General features: G+C 42.2%; 1 protein-coding gene across 3 annotated transcripts in view; it reads right to left on the reverse strand.

Moving 5' to 3' along the window:
* Positions 1-18,556, reverse strand: part of nav3 (neuron navigator 3) — a 294,795-nt gene that overhangs the window by 17,472 nt on the left and 258,767 nt on the right. For 2 of the 3 annotated variants that reach the window (XM_054624281.1, XM_054624279.1), the window contains exons 16-27: positions 17,987-18,412; positions 17,160-17,201; positions 14,563-14,720; positions 13,542-13,736; positions 13,125-13,177; positions 11,611-11,634; positions 10,118-10,141; positions 9,857-9,934; positions 4,762-4,845; positions 3,593-3,704; positions 2,597-2,721; positions 307-330 (exon numbers count right to left, since the gene is read on the reverse strand). In XM_054624281.1, the coding sequence (XP_054480256.1) occupies positions 307-330; positions 2,597-2,721; positions 3,593-3,704; positions 4,762-4,845; positions 9,857-9,934; positions 10,118-10,141; positions 11,611-11,634; positions 13,125-13,177; positions 13,542-13,736; positions 14,563-14,720; positions 17,160-17,201; positions 17,987-18,412 (1,345 nt within the window). The remainder of the gene's footprint in view (positions 1-306; positions 331-2,596; positions 2,722-3,592; positions 3,705-4,761; positions 4,846-9,856; positions 9,935-10,117; positions 10,142-11,610; positions 11,635-13,124; positions 13,178-13,541; positions 13,737-14,562; positions 14,721-17,159; positions 17,202-17,986; positions 18,413-18,556) is intronic. The other variant, XM_054624280.1, reaches the window with a different exon arrangement.

Here is an 18,556-nt window from a genome sequence, read left to right on the forward strand (position 1 = left end):
ACCGTAATTAAAGATGGAAATGAGAGACGAGGGGACCAGGCTTTTAAATGACCCTACAAATCAAGGCTGAACAGGCAATCCAAATGAACAAGGGAGCAGGAAAACGAGAAGGGAGGAATAAGGGGGTTGCCGTATCCATGCCGACGGTTCCAGAGAAGGGAAAAGAAGAGGTTGCTCTGAGGGGGGGAGGAAGGAGGAACAAACAAGGGGGTAAGGAGAGGACAGGGAATAACCACAGCAAAAACACACACACACACACACACACACACACACACACACACAGAGGACACTCTGGGAGCCACTGACCTGAGCGGGGATGGAATCGGCCACCTGAAGATGCAGAACACACCCAAAGTTAAGACGCGCTAACACACACTCCCGATCACTTCAACCACCCACAGACACCCCCCCGCTTGATTAAAGATAAACGCCGTTAGTGCATCTGATTAACTGAGCACTTTGTCCTTAGCAAATACAGTTAATGCTGTTGCGAGCAGGATGATAATGAAGTAGATGTCTATTATGATTGCGTGACATTCATCTTCCCTTTATCTGATTGGCAGACATGTTTTCCCCGAGGCTGTAGTGCAAGATGCTGCATGAAATCAACGGGACCCGAATCATGCTCAACAGAAAACACCAACACAGAACATCCATTTGATTTAAGTTCCCATAAACTACCTTCAATATTTTGCAACGCTGCCCTCCCCCATTCTCCTTGCGGGATAAGCAACTATAGAATAAGGAATGGGCGGATTGATTTTGACACATTTGCACATCCATGTCGAGTCATGTTAGTGAGCCAATGGACAGTCCTCTTTGGGGACACTGTTTGCCACCTTCCACAGGGAGGCTCGTGTCCTGCTTGAAGCTACTTCAGGAGGTCAGTAGCCTACTTGCTGGTGCAAAGTCCCTGCGCCATTGAACGGCATCCTCCCACTTCATTATAACACCTTTTTTTTGCCTTTCTGTTAGCATGATCTGCTGCCTTTCTGCAAGTTCAACTCAATCCACGTCTCCGGCCGTGTGTGCACCGAGGCAGGATTTATGCTAATTAATTCATAATTGCTCCTTAAGTAAGGGATTGATTTGTATTCATGAGCCTGCCTTTTTTGTTTTTTTTGGAAGAGGTTATGGGTCTTACTTAACTTAGCAGACTTGGGTGTCACTCTCAGCAGTGAACTTTTGGGTTGTGAGCATGCATTTATTTCAAGGGCAGGCGTTTTGCATTGCAGCAGAGAGGGAACACTGGCTCTGCGCTCTTTGGCTGAGACGGAACTTCTAATATGTCATCCGTCTGACTCAGGGGGCTGCAGCAAATAACAGCTCTCTCCAGCCAAGGACACTGAGCCGCTATTGTACAGTGAAGCAAAGAACAGAAAAATCGGAAAGAGGGAGAGAGAGGGAGAGGAGAGAGCTTTATGGTTGTGGATGAGCATTTTTTTGATAATTGAGGGTATTTGTTGACATAGTTCTCAGTAGAAAGACACACAGGAGACGGGTCAGAGGACACATTGCAACCATCATGGCGAGTGAAAATACAACTTGGACACTTAAGCAAACTGAGCCATCAAAGAACCTCAATTTTTGTTTTCCTCAAAAAGAGTGAACTTTGTGTAAGAACTTTGAGTCTTTCCAGACCCTCAAACTTGACCAAGTCCAGTTGAGTAGCTGGGGGATTAAGAGCCCTTCTCAAAAGTACTGTGGGGAGTGTGTAGTGTTTCTCAGTTCAGCCCAGACTTTCCCACTTGACTCAGATATTCAAACAGCACTTCTCTAACCTCTGGGCAGGTTAGCGACCACTCTGCCTCTTTTCAACCTAATTTGCATGCTGTTGTCACTGTCTGTGAAATTCAAAGTGCGTCTCCAACAATAATTGCAAGGCGGTTTGACTCTGCTCGACCCCTTCTGTTAGCTCTCACCGCCGGATGGTACCTCAGCCACTCAGCTGACACCATCTCGGCGTTGTAACCTAGCAACGGGGATATGATGGTAAAGTGCCGTTAAGAAAGAGGCTTTAGGGTATTGCAGATCACCAGTTAGAGTCTGCCTCCAAAATCAGAAGTTTCCAAACACAAGAAGGTAAGTGGTGATATGAACCAAGCAGCCACTGGTTTGAATCTGGAAGACCAATCATTCACAAGCTGACTCACTTACATAGCTGCGCAAAAAAACACTTTAACACGGGTTTCCCATGGATGAAGGAAGAAGGAGGAAAATCACAGCATTCAAAAAAATGAATTTCCTTTTGTGATGGAAATGATCAAACTACTTTTGATCATTCACATCCAAACTCAGTCATCCTGAGCTCATGGTTAGGTCGGGCTATATGCAGGTACATTCTGAATATTAGCTGATTCTGAAGCTCTTTCAGTGAATGCAACAGAACAATAAGCTTTATTCCACAAAACTGCCTTCATCCATGTAAATTTAGTATATTTGAAATAGACTTCCTGCCTTTCACTATTTAAACCACCTCCTAAACAATGACTAGAAAACTAAATGTAAAACGATACGTCATTGAATGTCTGCTGCAACTGATTGGATAGGTTTTTTTTATGTCTTTTATATTTTCTGATGATGACGATCCACCTACCCAGCTCTTCTTCTTCTTCTTTTTGTCTTCAGCGTCTTTGCCCAGACTGCCCATGCTGGAGTGACTGGCTGCGCTGTTGATACTGGACATGCTCTCTGATGAGTGCTGCCGTCTAATCCGCAGGTCTGCAAGTGACGGACAAAATCTTCCTTAGTGCACTGAAAAGAGGAGCTACAAAACGTTCTTCAATCCTCTCTTTAAACTTATCAGCCATTATATTTTAGTAAGGATGATGTGGCGACATCGATGGTTACTGGTGGTATCAAATATTTAAGTTAAATACTACAGCCAACACTTGTTGAATAGGTAATGTGTCAGAAATGTAGCACAGCCAAACAAACTAAGAAGTCAGAAGTTAAAAGATGAGATTCCATGGCATTTGTGCTGTTCACACTAAAAAAGAAAACCCAGATCTAAGTCACATATTCACAAGAAAAAATAAAAACTGATTTTGCCTGCAGCACGAACAAAGCCTGAAACACTTTAAATGTGAACTAACAGCAGAGGGGGAAATGTTGGGTAAGCAATAGCACTCAATGCAGCTGTGATACAGCTGTATGAGCATGACCAGTAAAAAGAGAGACTGATAAAGCATGAGATAAAACAAACCAGGTTACACACATGGACTGTTTCCTGTGAATCCTTTGTGCATGTAAAGGCAATTTGTAGCCAGACTCCACCACTATACCTTGAATGGCTTTTGCTGCAAAATATGGATCATAAGTTATAACTTCCAATAACTCATGGGGGTCAGCTTGTCTTGAATGATCTGCTATGAGGAGTTCCGATACTTTAAATGGTTAGAAAATTGATTACACAACTGATTCAGGTTGTTTCTAGGACTAATTAAGGATTTCCAAAACTGACCTATACAGCACAAAACACATCATTTATTAGGGGCCGAATTCCCCCTGGGGCCAATCAGACAAAATGCGTCGAGTCATGGAACACTGAGGCAGCCATCATCATGATTGCCCCTGCTGGTTCCCTCATTACCTTTGTGCAGGTGGTCAGGGCCGTTGAGCGCCACCTGGATGGCGGTCTGCGCGTCGGTGTTCTGGGTCTTCAGCGTCTCTATTGTCTCCCTCAGCTCAACCAACTCAGACTCCTGGAGAGAGAGACGGTTGTTAAAACAAAGGATGACGCACCAAAAAGCTGTTCTTCATTTGGCAAAATGTGTGGAGCTTCATCACTGGGAACAGATTCCTAAATCTGGCATTGGCTTGGCTTTTAGTGGAAGGGAATGAGAGGCAAAAATGAAAAGAATAGGAGTCTCCCTGTGGATTTGCCCCAACCACGCACCACCTGCTTGGAATAATAATAAAAAAAAAGCTCCACTCTGTTGAACCAACACGATCAGATAGAAGGAGTCTCCTATTCTGCCATTCCAGAAAAACCCACTGAGGGCTGAAGATAGGGTTTCCGCTTTAATTAAAAGTTGGGGCGGCCTTGTTTAACAAAGACATCCCACCAGATCCCAGTCTGCTTTAATTTATAGAGGATTAAAAAAAAGCTGCCAGGGCTCGTCAGCACTCTGTGTGTGTAATATGTGTGTGTGAACCGAGGGAAGCGTTCATAATATGTGGTAGGGATATATCTCTGAGCATATTGCTTCTGCTATGTGATCAGTGTTTCAGTGCAATTCAAGCTCTCCTGAAACCTCTTGTCGTTTCAAAAATATTCAAGTTTTATGGAAATGGGGAGAAATAGACCCAGGAGGAGATGAATGCTGGAGGATATCTGGAGAATACACTGGTTTTAATGGATTTTTGGGCCTTAGGTTCAGGGAATATGCTCCATGTTGGTCCAAAATCAGGCACTTTTACCACTATGTGAAGCAAAAAATTGTACTTGAAGCAAGTCAAACGCCTTTGTTAAGGTTAGGAGTAAAGTTAGAGGAAAAAGTCAGGCAACAGCTAAAACTTTAATGAGAGAACCCTTGGGTGAAAAATGAAAACTCCACAAGAAACCTTTCACTTGGTTCAGGAACTGAACCTAAAGATAAAAATATGTCCATTAATGCGTAACCACCGACCTCTACACTCTGTGTGGTTTCACTGAATCATTTCAATGTCGAACCAGTTCTAATAATTTCTCCTCTCTTTAATCCCTTCGCCTTCCATACGCACACAGTATATTTCTAACTCTGGACTGAGCTCTTGTACCTTTTGTTCGGCTGTCATGGTGAGGCTCTGCAGGCGGCAGGTCATGTTACTCAGGCTCTTCTCGAAGGCCGCCACCAGGTGAGCCTGCAGGCACACAGAGAGTCACATATTACAGGCTGGAGTGCAGGATAACATGCCATTTAATTTACCACAGGCTAACTATAAGAACTATATTTAAACTTTTTATTTCTCTTCAGAATACGAAAAATAAAAATAAAAAAACTGATGAAACTTTTGTAGTTTTTTTTTTTTAAACCTCAAGCTTGTTAGGAGCATTTTATTTAACTGCGCAGATTGTTGTGAATTAACCATCATGGTTGTGAGCATGCTACAAATCCTCTTTTGTTACTAATACCACCAAGAAAACACTGGGAAAAAAAAGATGGATACCACAGAGGCACACAGATCGATGACCTCCCCGGCATCCTCTGTTACCCAGAGATGTAGAGGAGACAAGCTGAGGGAAAATGTATCGTCACGCCATCTGCTCCGCTGAACCTGTGGGTTGTGCATGTGTGTGTCTGGATGTGTAACTGGATTTGCTTGAGCATTTTTTTTTATATATGTTTGTGTCTGAATGTTTGGTGAAGCCTCATGTTCACGGCTGTGCAAATGTGAGTCTGTAAAATCGGCGTGTGTTCTGCCAGCTCATCGTCCCTTCCGTAGCTAGAGACCCTGAGACACCTGTCAGGCCCGGTGTGTCACACGGAGGTGGGCAGCGTGCCCAGACAGATCAGACCATCTCTGCTTAACCCAAACACACACAGGCCCCCACACAGCACACACACACAGCACTTTCGAGCACTTCATTATGAATTTAACAGCATTTGTGCTCCAAAATGTAAAACCAGAAATCAACACACCTACACACAAACCTACACGCAAACCCACCCACACCCACACACACACACACACACACTAGCACCCTGTGCTGCCTCCTCCACTCTGTGTTCCTGGCTGAATCAGCAAAGGTCTTGACCTTTAGAAATGCCACCTGTTCCAACTCATCTCTCCAACTCTGCATCTCTTTCCAACTCCTCCTGTGAGCTGCGACTCAACACCCCCCCGCCTGCCCACCTGTCCTCCACGGAGGACGAGCCGATCAGACCCTGACGCGTCCCGTGGCTGAACCATGTGTCCTGCTCCTGGGGCCCGGCCCCGGCTGACGTGTTTGGTAGAGGCTGACGGTGGGCCATTGAAGAGAAGTCTTTGGTGCTAGAGCTGCCAGACGCTGCTGCTAGAGTTGCGGATGACATCTCAAGGGGGCTGTACAGTGTGTCGGCAGAAGCCAGCACCTGCTGTTAGGCTACCTTCTCTAAACACTCTAACGTGAAGGGGAGGGGGCCAATGGGAGACAGTGAGGGGGATGATAAGGGAGAATACGGCCAATACAGGGAGACAGAATAACAGCATAGAGAGTGATAGGGAGGAGGACCTTCCCAGGCAGAAAAGGAGAGGCGACAAGGTTAGAGTGACACAGTAATGGGTGAGTAGAAAGAGGAGGGAGATCAAGAGGGGAGGAGGGATGACTGTGTGAACTCTTAAACCCGATTTAATGTCAGTCAAGGCAGGGAACAGATCCCCTCCACTGGCTGAAAGGTGGTACAATTCTTCACCAGTTTGGCAGCATTTGCTTTTCTTAATCCTTTTGACAGGATGTTGGTTTTACTAATTGTGCTCCATTTTGATCAAATAATACCAAAAACAAACACACGGTAAGTAAAAAAAAAAGTATTTAAAAAGACGTGTGTGGGGTGCTCTTAATCCAACGTGACAGCGCTCCAGCAAATATGTTTTTAATATGAGAGTCGGCATGCGTGACCGTGGGTACTGACACCTCCCTAATATTCTATTTAAGATCCAAATTAAATTTCCTGCACAAGAGAAACCCAGAAAATGATAATAATTATAACTATGTATGCAGTGGCACAGCATATGAGGAGAAGCCAAGATCAGATGACCTCAATCACGGAATAAATCTCCTCTGTGGCTCTGTGATTAAAAGACAGGAGAGGAAATGAAAACGCGTTCAGCCAATGCAGGAGGACACAATGCAGGCAACTATTTCTTCCTCACAAAAAAAATCACTAACCATCATCAATTTTGGTGATTTTTATGGCTAAACTCCCAAGGTTGTGTTCCTCTTACGAATGAGAGAAATAGACACTTGGGGTCAAATATTCCATTAAATTGATGTCACAAACAAATTAAAATGACCTTATAGTATACACACCATAATATATGTATTAAAAAATAAATGGCGAAGAAATTGGTGTTGCAAGCAAGCAACATATCCTCAAAATACGGTTTCAAAATGACTTTAAAAAACAAGGTTTCTTCAACATTTTTGAAATATCAGTTTTTCTCTCTGTGGTCACAATACGCAACACCCACCAATGTGTAGGTTTCCTGTACAATTCCATGTATTTCTACATGTGTTCCAGGACTAATTGACATCTCTTGAACATGGCACAGTGAGTATTTCGATTTGGACCGTGGATGGGCAGCATGTCAGGGCTGCTGGGGCAGACGTACCCGTTGGGTCACACCCCTCACTGGGAGGATAAGACAAGCTTATAGCACCAACAACTCACCACACTGTCATGTGGATACAGTGGGATGCAGATCCACTATAACACCAGGCATGTTTTTTTCTTTTTCACCTTTTTCTTTTAAATCCCAAGCCTCTAACATGAGGGTGGGAGTTGTAAAGCACATGTGGGTGTTTGCATATGGCTTGGCACAGTAAGGCCCTTTCCACTGCTGTTTTTTATGCTAAGCGACCCTGTTAATGGCCAGTGAATATCAACACATATGTATATGTTTTTAAATGTTTTATGCTTCACAAAGCCATGGCAACATAAGTTACTAAATGAACGCCGCAAATTTTTTTCTCTCACCCAGCCATACTTGATAAGTTCTTGAATGTTTTTTTTCCACTTCATATTGTTGCAGCATCTCTTTCGCGCTTGTAGTAGGGCGATCGCATTCATTGCAGTAGCTTTTAAAACCAGCTGGTGTCAAATACTGGACGTGATGATGCTGCATCAGCAGGCATTCACTTAACCATACTGAACTGTAAAGAAACTGTAAGAATTCTCTGTTTGCAATTTGCGAGCTACCCACTACTACAGCTGTGTTGTCGACAAGCCACTGTGACTTGTCTCTTATTTAATCCGAGGCGCCAAAGTGGCTTCCCTGATGGTGTCCTGAGGTACTGACATGTGTTATATGGAACTGTAAACGTGCCACACTGTGAAGTACAGCCAGATCTGAGTGGACACTGTCTCATGTGTGAGTCATGCTGGCGACACAGCCAATCTCTGAGGCAAAAACACATACTTGTGTATTTATCAGTGTGGGGCAAGCAACTTGAAAAATACATATTACATATTTCCCATTACGTTACAAGAAGTCAATCTATGTTTTGGCGGTACTTGCTGATTGTCAGCAGCTAGCTTTACGCTAGCCCCGATGACTGCGCAGGACAGGCGACTACTGAATGTAGGCTTACAAGCGAACAAACTTTGGAGTTAGCAGTAGCATTTGTCTTCTTTTTGTAGAATTTAGAAGCCTCCCCACAACTTGTGAACTTGCGTCAATCTAACAAGTACATGACAAGTCCGTCAAGCCTCCAACTAAATTATGATACCAAGTCCTTTGCTATGTTACATACGATACCCTACGAGTTCGGATCCATGGTTTTTACGGTCAATTGAGTCCAGTCCTATAGCCCTGGGTCCCTGATCTGTTCAGTGTGTGTAATATCCAACTGGAATTGTAAAGAGCATCTTTGGAAACAAAGTGTTACCAAATGACCTTCACTAGCTGTTGCCCCTTTCTCAGGATGAGAAGGGTCAGAGAGCCGAGGTCAGACTCAAAAAGCACAGATGATGGAAAATTAGCAATGCTAACATTAACCGTAGCAACGAGCGACCATTACTATAGTTCAAAAGGGCAAACAGTGAAAGTTATCTTTACTATGCTAGATGCAACTAAGCGGAAAAGGTAATTCTGAATGAGTCCCGATTGTTATCCACCACCTCGACAGCGAGTGTACTTTGAAGCTGAAATAACAAGTTGATTAGCCATGCTAATTAGAAAGAGAGGAATTACAGAAAACCTGGATGTATCTAACCAACTTTTTTGCAAGGAGGAAGGATTGTATGCCTCACAGCCAAGCAGAGAGGAGAGGGCTATTGGGTAACGTTAAGGGAACAAAGTTTTGTTTCACTTAAGAGTTAAACATCAAACTAACTTTAACTTGTTCATAGCAGACTTTGATATCTAAAAAGTTCCTTTTTAACAGTATCGAATGGTGAATTATTCCACTGAGACTATATTGCAAATGTGAAGCTATATGCATGGTGACCATCAAGTAATTTCACATGGCTCAAACAAACCAGTAGTTGTCTGATAACTCATCTTTCGTAAAGTCATGTCTCCTTCTTCCATTCGGCAACTTTCCCTACTGTTTAGCCATCAGTTTCAGCTCTGCACAACTTTGTGATCAAAGCGTCAGACCAAAGCGAAGACCCCGTCTGCCTCCACGCTTGATCAGGCACTTGGCATTGAGGGTGGGGGGGCTGAGCTGAGTCGGGCGCTGAAGTTTGTTGATCTATTGGCACAAAGACAGCTCCATCTGGGTGGTTGGAGGTCTCTGCATCTCACTTTTGTTTCACCCACGCGTGACGTCTAGATTCACTTATCCTCATCTCCCGCGCCCTTCTATCTCTATTTGATTCCTCCTGCTCGGTTGAATCTGGGAGAGGCTCTTGTTCTCGCTTAAACCCCCGGCGGCTGAGACAAAGGCAAGGAGGCAATCCTTGCTGTGCGCAGATGCACAAACAAGCACAAGAAATCATCCCGTCTAAGGACAAGCGCACAAAAACACACACTAAAAATCAAACGAGCAAAAGCCTAAATACAAGCACCTGGCTTCAAACACAGAGATAAGGAATTAGTGGGCGTCTCAAAGATTTATATTCCTTCCAGAGCTTCGATAGGCAATGCTCCCCCATAAAAGCTCTCCGGCAGGTTGTCATGCAAATGAGCCGGCTGTTTTGACGGCATCTTCTGAAGTAAACAAACTCACGTTGGCAGACAGCTGAGACGTCAGGGTCGCCACCTTCTCCTGAGAGGCGTCCAGCTCCCGACGCAGCTTTCTGATTTGCTGTTTGTTGGGAGAGAGAGCAAAGAAGTGTAGTTAACGCACTGAAAAACACAAAGACAGTAGGATGTTGAAACTTGTAACTCCCGTGCTGATAACTTTTATGTGTAAACTGTGCAGTAGCATGGTAATACTGGAATAAAAAGACACTGGGGTAAAGTGTGAACACAAAGTGTGGGGGATTACCGTGGAATTTTGGACTGTTTGGCCCTTAATTGAAAAGAGAAGAGTAAATATTAACACTATGTCACATGCCTCCATCAAACAGCATGTACTGATGTGGCTGTAAGGACAGAGATTATCACAAAACCACAGCACTGGTTTTCTCATGGTAACACTTTGAGCAGCGCAGCAGGAGAAAGTAATTCTGACCTGGGTCAAAAAACATTTGCAAATACCTGATATTGTTTCTTACATAATAAGATAAGTGCCAGATGTGTCAGTTTACCAAAGTGGACACAACAAGGACAATAAAGTCTTTCTTTCACCAGTTCCAAATCGTTGTTAGGATCAGAATTTTGGATCACTGTTTTGGATATAATCCATATGACAAAGTACATGTTTCCCTCTTGTTTCCAACACATTGACAGTTTTGACATTTTAGGAGGATTTTTACTAATTTGAGAATTCTCAAAAAAATACCAAGCGAGTCCTTTTTATGATTTCTTTTGATTGCCATTACTCATCCCCAATGCCAACGCTGCTTAGCCAAGTTGCTGTTGTGCCAACATGACAGCAAACGTCTCATGTAAATGTCGATAAATTTGAGTCATGTGTAGGTCACCTGTCTCAGGGTCTGAAAGTGGAAAATATCAAATGTTGTTGTGAAGGAAGAAAAAATAACCAAAATCGTGGTACAGCACTGTGAATGAAGCCCATTATTGGTGGTTTGCGCCGCATAAGCTCTCTTAAAATGCTAAACTTCACCCATCTGGCAGGGCTAAAACCAACACCACAGCGTATTTGCCAATACTGTTTGATCCAAACTTGAAGTTAAAGCTCTAATAAAGACGGACACAGAACAGGGATTCTAACACAAGTCAGAAAATCAAACCATAAATCTGGAAAATCACAGAAGAATCAGTGATAAACTGAAGAGGATGGTTGAAAAGGCCAAGGGGCAAGGTATGCATTACATATCTATAGTCTAAGTTTTTGTAATATGTTAAAGATATAAGCTATGTAGCACTATATGGTTGATAAAAATGAAATAAATGTAAATGATTTACTGATGCAAAAAGCAATGCAACATGGGGTTGAACTACTTTATTGTAGAACTTGATACCATTTTATCCACCATAACTTTTCTTATATTTATGGCACTTTTGGCTTGAACTAAACATCAATAATAGGCCAATTTTGGTTAAGCCAATATCACTGTTTATGCTTTGATTGACATAGACAGACTCTCTCTGATTATAGTCGCAGTGCAACAGAAGAACACAAACGTTAAGACATGTGGATGCAGTAAAACACCTGAAGAGCAGCAAAAAACAGTCAGGCAGTTAAAATTAAATAAGCAAAACTTATTTTTTCTTTCTCCCAGCTAGGTGCTCATGATTTATCCCCCCACCTAGTGGCCAACAGTGCAGCTCTTTAGCTAAACTGTATAAATGTGAAGCAGGAAAGTGCTTAGGAGAAGCGGACATGCAGACGGAGGGAATATAACACATCCTTACCTCTGAGTGCGCTTTCTCCTCCGTCTGAAAGGAAGAAAAATCAAGGAGATTATTGTCTCTGCGTGCTGTGTTCAATCAAGCACCTTTTAAAGAGTATACGGCATGAGAAGCATTTTAATGTCAACGAAGAGAAAATAAAGAAATGGCCAAAGCATAGCCGAAGAGAATTAAAACCAATTTCAAATACAATGAGATTACAATAACAGATAATAATCTCTATCATCCTTCCAGGGCCTGTTTCTCTGCAACCTGCGTGTGCAATTCAGAACAGGCGGAGGTGGGTGGTTATCGATTCTTCCCCCTAAAACAAATCTGTTGACTGGAACGCTGCCTGTGCTATTAGAAACCCAACACTCCGGAGTCTTATCTTCCAAAGTTAAATTAGAAGCACACAAGGACGGAACGTTTTTTTTTTTTTTTTGGTTCTACTGACACAGAAGGGACGTGATAGAAATTTTGGAAGCACGTGAATGTGAAATGTATTGACACACTGCATCACTGGGAAAAGCTGAAGGCTTTGATTTAACTCTGTGCTGTCAGATAAAAAAATCTGGATGATTTCAGGATTAAAATTTGCACCAATAATCAATGCTTGAAAGTACAGGCAATGCAGTTTAAACATCACACTGACACATTGTATAAAGGTTTTAGGGCATATTAACACATTTTGCAAACACTAAGCAACTTAAGCATTCATTTGGAGTAGTGTGTCTGGAATAAAAGTGCAATATTTACTTTCCTTTTCCTGTCTTGGTCTCCATTTGACTCTGAAATGTTAAATATCTGGCTATTTAGCTGGTAAATGCTCCACTTCGTTCTCAAGCTCGTCACCAACTTTGCTGTTTGGTGTTGGGCCAAAACATTCAAGCTGCAGGTTGGAAAACCAAAACAATGAGCCGATAGAGGCCTAAACTCCACGGATGGTGAGTGGAACTATCAAGTTGGGTTGCAATTCACTCTGAGTTTGTCACTACAAACTCGTTACAATGCGAATATAAAATAAGTGATTTGAGCAGCTTTACGATGAGTTTACATCAGGGGTCTATTTGATATAAATGCCAATTTTTCCAAATGAAGATCTGCAATGGATTTTTAATTTGATTCCATCCATATAACTAACGCCCATAGCAACATTTAAAATAAATACTTTTTCTCCCAAAACCAGGACATTGTAATTTTATATATATATATGAAAGCCCGATACAATAAGGCTGCTATCCTTTTCAAAACTTCCACATATTACCCTACCAACCTCCCACCAATCTGGTTCATCGATAATAAACTCAAATTCTGTGAAGAAGGCAAACACTACGAGCCAATCGGAGCAGGGCGGGACTTTGCGGAATGCGGTTGGGAAAAAGCTAGTGTTCCATTGGTTGAGCTAGCACGTGCCGCCTAAGGTTGCATACTTCTACTTTAGAACATGCTTTACTAGTTTAAGATATACAGCACCTGACTGTAAGGCACACTCTGAATGCTGTACATTTAGGGAGAGAATTTGTCCGGCTACTTACCGCAGAGTACAGTGAAGACGTGCTGGAGACCAGAGACAATGAAGAGCCATGAACTGTAAGCACATAGGGAGAGTAATGAGTGAAAGAATGAATATGACCATAAAATATTCAACAGTTATACTAAGTAGGCAGTGAAAAAACATGATTTAGCCTGTTGAAAAAGCTGACCTCTATATAGAAGCAATCACTGCCTCTAACATCACTCAAAAAAAGATTAGTACGGTGCCAGTCATCAGTACTCAGTCACTCACAGTATGAACACACGGCGAGAGCTCATTAAATCTGGTATTTAAGTCTTTGGTGACTGATGGGACTTTGCTGAATCTGGCCCTTAAATTATCTATGATGGCTTCTTAGTAGGAAGGTCATTTTTGGCACAAGGTGCATCTAAAGAGTGTTGTTAAGAGTGTGTCCTACCTTCGTCCGTGCTGTCCCTGAAGGATCCGGAGCGGCTGATGCCCCGTGGGCGGTCCTCCAGGGAGATAGCGCTGCCACCCAGTGGGTGACCCTCCCCGTACAGGTCAAAGGAGTCCTGGGCAGGGATGCTGTTGGAGCGGCTCATGCTGGTGCTGCCTGGAGGCAGGTTATACTGGCTGATGTTGGTGGGGCTCACTGCAGGGAGGGGAAAGACACCAAGATCTGATCAATCATTTAATGCATGAAATAAGAACATATATGCAACTGGGTATGATCAAACAATGTTGTAGATGTGTCGTGAATCAGACATTCTTATCAAACTTTGAAAAGAAAATTGTTTTGAATCATACAGTTCAGTGTCATATAGTTTGTTTCCATGGCAATGCTTCTACTGACATATACCGCTCTATATACAGCATTTTCACACATTTTAGGGACATAAAAACATTTTAAATTAAGAGCTTTACAAAGAAAATGAAAAAGAAAATAGATTATTCTTTATGCATTATCATGACATAAGAAAGAATCAGACTGTAAGAACTAGTGTAAGAGGTATGCATATATAGTATTTATTATACAAGAGTAACATTTATACTCCCTGCAGAATAACTGATGCAGAGTGAAAACTGCACATGCACTGCAACAAGTCACTTCAAAAGGTCTGTGTGGGCTGCAGATCTGGACTGTTTGGCTTTGTGATGTTTGAAATCAGGCTCTGAGACTAAGTGCATGAGTCAAAGATCTATTTTGATTACAGAACTCACTCACTCAATTCATTCTTTTTTTACCATTTCGTTTGTGTCTTGCTTTCAGTTGGCATAAAATTAAGAAGCATTCTGGACCATTAGCAATGGCTAGTGGCAAGTTGTACAGGCTAAGACTCTTGGCTGTGGAAACTTACATCATATTAACACATAAAAATAACTGGGAGCAAATACAAAAACTGGACAAAACCTATGGACATGCTATAACTCAGATCTATTCCAGATGTGCTACAATGAGTTTGTTCCTATAGACTTACGCAGGTTGGAGTAGTGGTATCTTCCAGTGTTCGTGCAGGAAGCTCCAGGAGGAGACAGTGGGGACTGGCTGCCTGTGTCCTGAAGTCCCCCTGTTGAATGGGACCTCAACCACTCCTTCCCTTCCTCATGGGACTGCTGCCGGGAGGACGGAGGGTACCTGAATCCCACAAAGACACAGTAAGCACAAGGCATATAGAGACGTTTTTGAAAGTCCAAGTAGTGAATTTCTGTGGTGATGAAATGAGTGCAGAGCTACCTAATAGAAGCATGTGAGCAGATGGCTAAAAAAACCCGAAAACATAACATGCAGCCACACACACAGATGCTCACATGCATGCATCTACACACACATTCAGTAATTTCTACACACAGTGCCCAAAGCTGCCAAACACACTGACACTGCCATTCATCTCCTCTCTCCCCAGCTCCAAAGTGGCTCAGCAACAGAAGGCCCCCTTATCGCCGGCGTGACAATCGGCCATATTTAATCCTCTGAGGATGATAATTGAGTTTGCACTCATCCCTTTTCAGAGCCGCCTTCCTTCCGACGCCCCCATTACTACGCTTGTCACATCTGACCCTGCACCATTCCCCCACGCCTGTGCTTCGTATTCCTCCCCAGCGGGGACTGGGTGTCTGAGAGTACAGCAGCATTCGTCGCTTGCTGGTGGTGAAATGGAACGCACTGAAATATCCAAGGGTCAGTGTTTGACACAGTTTACTTGCAAAATGCCCATAAGCAGGACTAAACATGCCTATTGATATGACTAAAGGGGTAAATTGCTCGTCTAAGCTGCATTTGAAGGAAATCTAAAGATCAGGCAAAAAATGCTCCGTGGTTTAAGATGTGAAGAGACGGAAATTTGTGGTGAGAAACACTTGTTGAAAATAAAACTCTGCAGTGTGTACTGAACATCAAATCCAACAGGCATACAGTGTAGTATAACACCAGAGGCTTTTAGGCCCAAATAGAGTGTCAGCACCAAACACCATTGAAATGAAAGAATGGTTTAAAACCAGCGTGCCCCATTCAACCCCTCTGCAGCACTGCTTTATAATTGGCAAGAGAGGTTGTTCCCTGCAGAGGTTGTGCCACTGTGATGAATGGGTTATGGTATTTCTGTCTCAGTCTCTTTAGTCCCAGCTAAAATCAAAGTAGCCATTCTATTTCTCCCCTGTCGGCTAGCAATGCAAATGTTATCAGGAGGTTTAGGCCATATTAGGGAGCTGAGGAAGAACTGCTCTGTCATGGCGGCTGTGTTTGCCGCATTTCTGAATGATGGCAATAGGATGAGGATGCACACAGAGAAGCAGACATACAAACGGAAGGACTAAAACACCCGTGCCTGATCATCTGAGGCAGCATTTACACTGCATCAGAAAATAGGTAAAAATTTGTGACTTCATTAGGTTTTGGGAAGACACTTAAGTTAAGTCAAACACTATTACTGGGTACATAAGGTGACCAAAGCATGTTGGAAAATTAAAAATTATATATTTCCTCTCAAAATACACAGCTAGTCTGATTTGGGCAGAAAAGTAGTCCTGCAGTGTAAATGCTGCAAGAGACAATCACACAATTTGCTTATCTGTGGTTCCCAACCTTTTTTGTCAATTACAGATCACTCGAAGCTAACTATTTTAACCATTTATCCATTACTTAAGCTAACCAATTTAACTGTTTATCTATTACTTGAAGCTAGCTATTTTACTCTTTATCTATTACTTCAAGCTAAGTATTTGAACTGTTTATCTATTACTTTAAGCTTAATATTTTACCCATTTATCCCTTATTTTAAGCTAACTATAATAACTGTTCACGATTATTAAGCTAACTACTTTTAACTCATTTCCCCTTACTTTTAGCTAACTATTATTACTATTTATCTATGACTGTAGGCTAGCTATTTTAGTTGTTTATCTATTACTTTAAGATAACTATTTTAACTATTTATCCATTTCTTTAAGCTAACTATTTTAAACTTTTTATCCCTTACTTTAAGCCAACTATTTTAACTGTTCATCCATTACTTTAAGCTAACTATTTGACACATTTATCCTTAACTTTGAGCAAACTATTATTACTGTTTATCTATTACTTTAAGCTAGCTATTTTGAACTGCTTATCCATTACTTTAAGCTAAATATTTTACCCATTTATCCATCGCTCTAAGCTAACTATTTTAATTGTTTATCCATTATTTTACACTAACTATTTTAAGTGTTTATCCATTATTTTACACTAACTATTTTAAGTGTTTATCCATTATTTTACACTAACTATTTTAATTGTTTATCCAATACTTTAAGCTAACTATTTTAATTGTTCATAAAATGACTCTAAGCTATCTATTTAAACTGTCTATCCATTACTTTAAGCTAACTTATTTTTAAACATTACAGGAAACTCGTTGGGAATCAGTGGCTAAAGATGTTGTTACACAATGCCACCCACACATACAGCATAAATACAACAACATGAAAAGTACACTTGATATCAGAATGATTATTTTCATGCAAATGTATACTAATGATCTATGTGGGTGAATAAAAGAAGAACAGTTAAGAATGAGATCTTGATGCCGATGTGTTGTACCTCAGTCCCTTTTTGGGAAGCGTGTTTCTGTCAAGAGGCATGCTGTTAAAACACAAAGGATGAGGGAATTAGATGAACACCAGAAAACATCTGTGTTTGTGATTCATGAGAAAAAGACATTGGTCACAATTTTACAAACTTGATCTTTGACACACATACACGCATACACAAAGACACACACAATGGAGAAAAAAAAAGACACTACTCATGTATAACAGTACAGACAACAAATATAAAACACAGGACGGTTTTAATATTAATCAATTGTTTCATTTTTGAGACATACAGCTAAGCTAGTAAGGGAAAATAAACTTTTGCAATAATTGCTCTTTATTCTGTTGTGAATTTCATGCACAGTATGTGGACAAACAGTGGAAACACCTTGAAAAAGGCTTCTCATGGGAATGTGCGTCTGAAATGAACTTAATTTATTGTGGGACTTTTATAAGCATGGCTTCAGACCCACCACGAATAGTGTCATGATTTTGTTAAATACCTTAAATGATGATCCCAGAACCAGTAAGATTGGTACCTGGTTAATGCAATAGACTAACTGTGGAAAAGTTGGCATGCCAGGTGAGTCAGTGAGTAGTAAAAGGGTTGGACTAGAAATAATGATAATGCCAAAACCATGCCGGAAAAATAAACTAAAATCCAACCAAGCTGAGTGTTGGATGGGACAATTTGTTGTTCTTCTTCTAAGTGTATTGCTGAGGCTTCCTCTGCATTAATATTTATAACTTAGGATAAAGAGATAAAGTTTTTGTCTCTGTTTTCAAATGAAACAATGAATACGATTCAGCCCAATCGTATTCCCTGTTACTCACCCCTCAGACAGGGTGGACTTGACACTGCCGGTTCGTGTAACCTTGGGCCCGTGGTGGCCCAGCGGGAGATCAATGGACTCAGAGCTGGTGTGCAGACTGGTCATGCTTTGGCAGCTCAGTGTGTCCTTGCTGCCAGCTGAAGAGCTACAGGCCGGCCAGGGCCGAGCATTGGAGGGCAGGGACAGGCCAGAGGCCGGGCTGGAGGCCGGGGAGTCGGTGCACAGGTCTGGGGTTTTACCGTACAGCGGGCTGCTGCCGCCGCTCAGGCCCCCAGCGCTGCCCAGGCTCCCCGTGCCAGAGGAGGGCGAGTCAAGACTGGCCTGCCTCGCCAGCGTGCCGTGCGGGCTGCCCAGTATTGAGGGGCACTTGCCAGAGTCGGGAGTGCCCGGAGAGCTGGCCTTGCTGCTGGCTTTGGTGCCAAACAATCTGGGGGTAGAGAGGTGGGTGCAGTCATTCAGAAATGCTCAAAGGACAAGTGATGAGCCTCTGCAAGATCCATACTGGAAAATGAATAACTTTGGTACTTTGAAAAAGTGGATTACATTGAGGTTATTTTATGTATATTACATT

This window comes from Anoplopoma fimbria, chromosome 23, assembly GCF_027596085.1.
Source record: "Anoplopoma fimbria isolate UVic2021 breed Golden Eagle Sablefish chromosome 23, Afim_UVic_2022, whole genome shotgun sequence".
In the NCBI taxonomy this organism is placed as follows: domain Eukaryota; kingdom Metazoa; phylum Chordata; class Actinopteri; order Perciformes; family Anoplopomatidae; genus Anoplopoma; species Anoplopoma fimbria.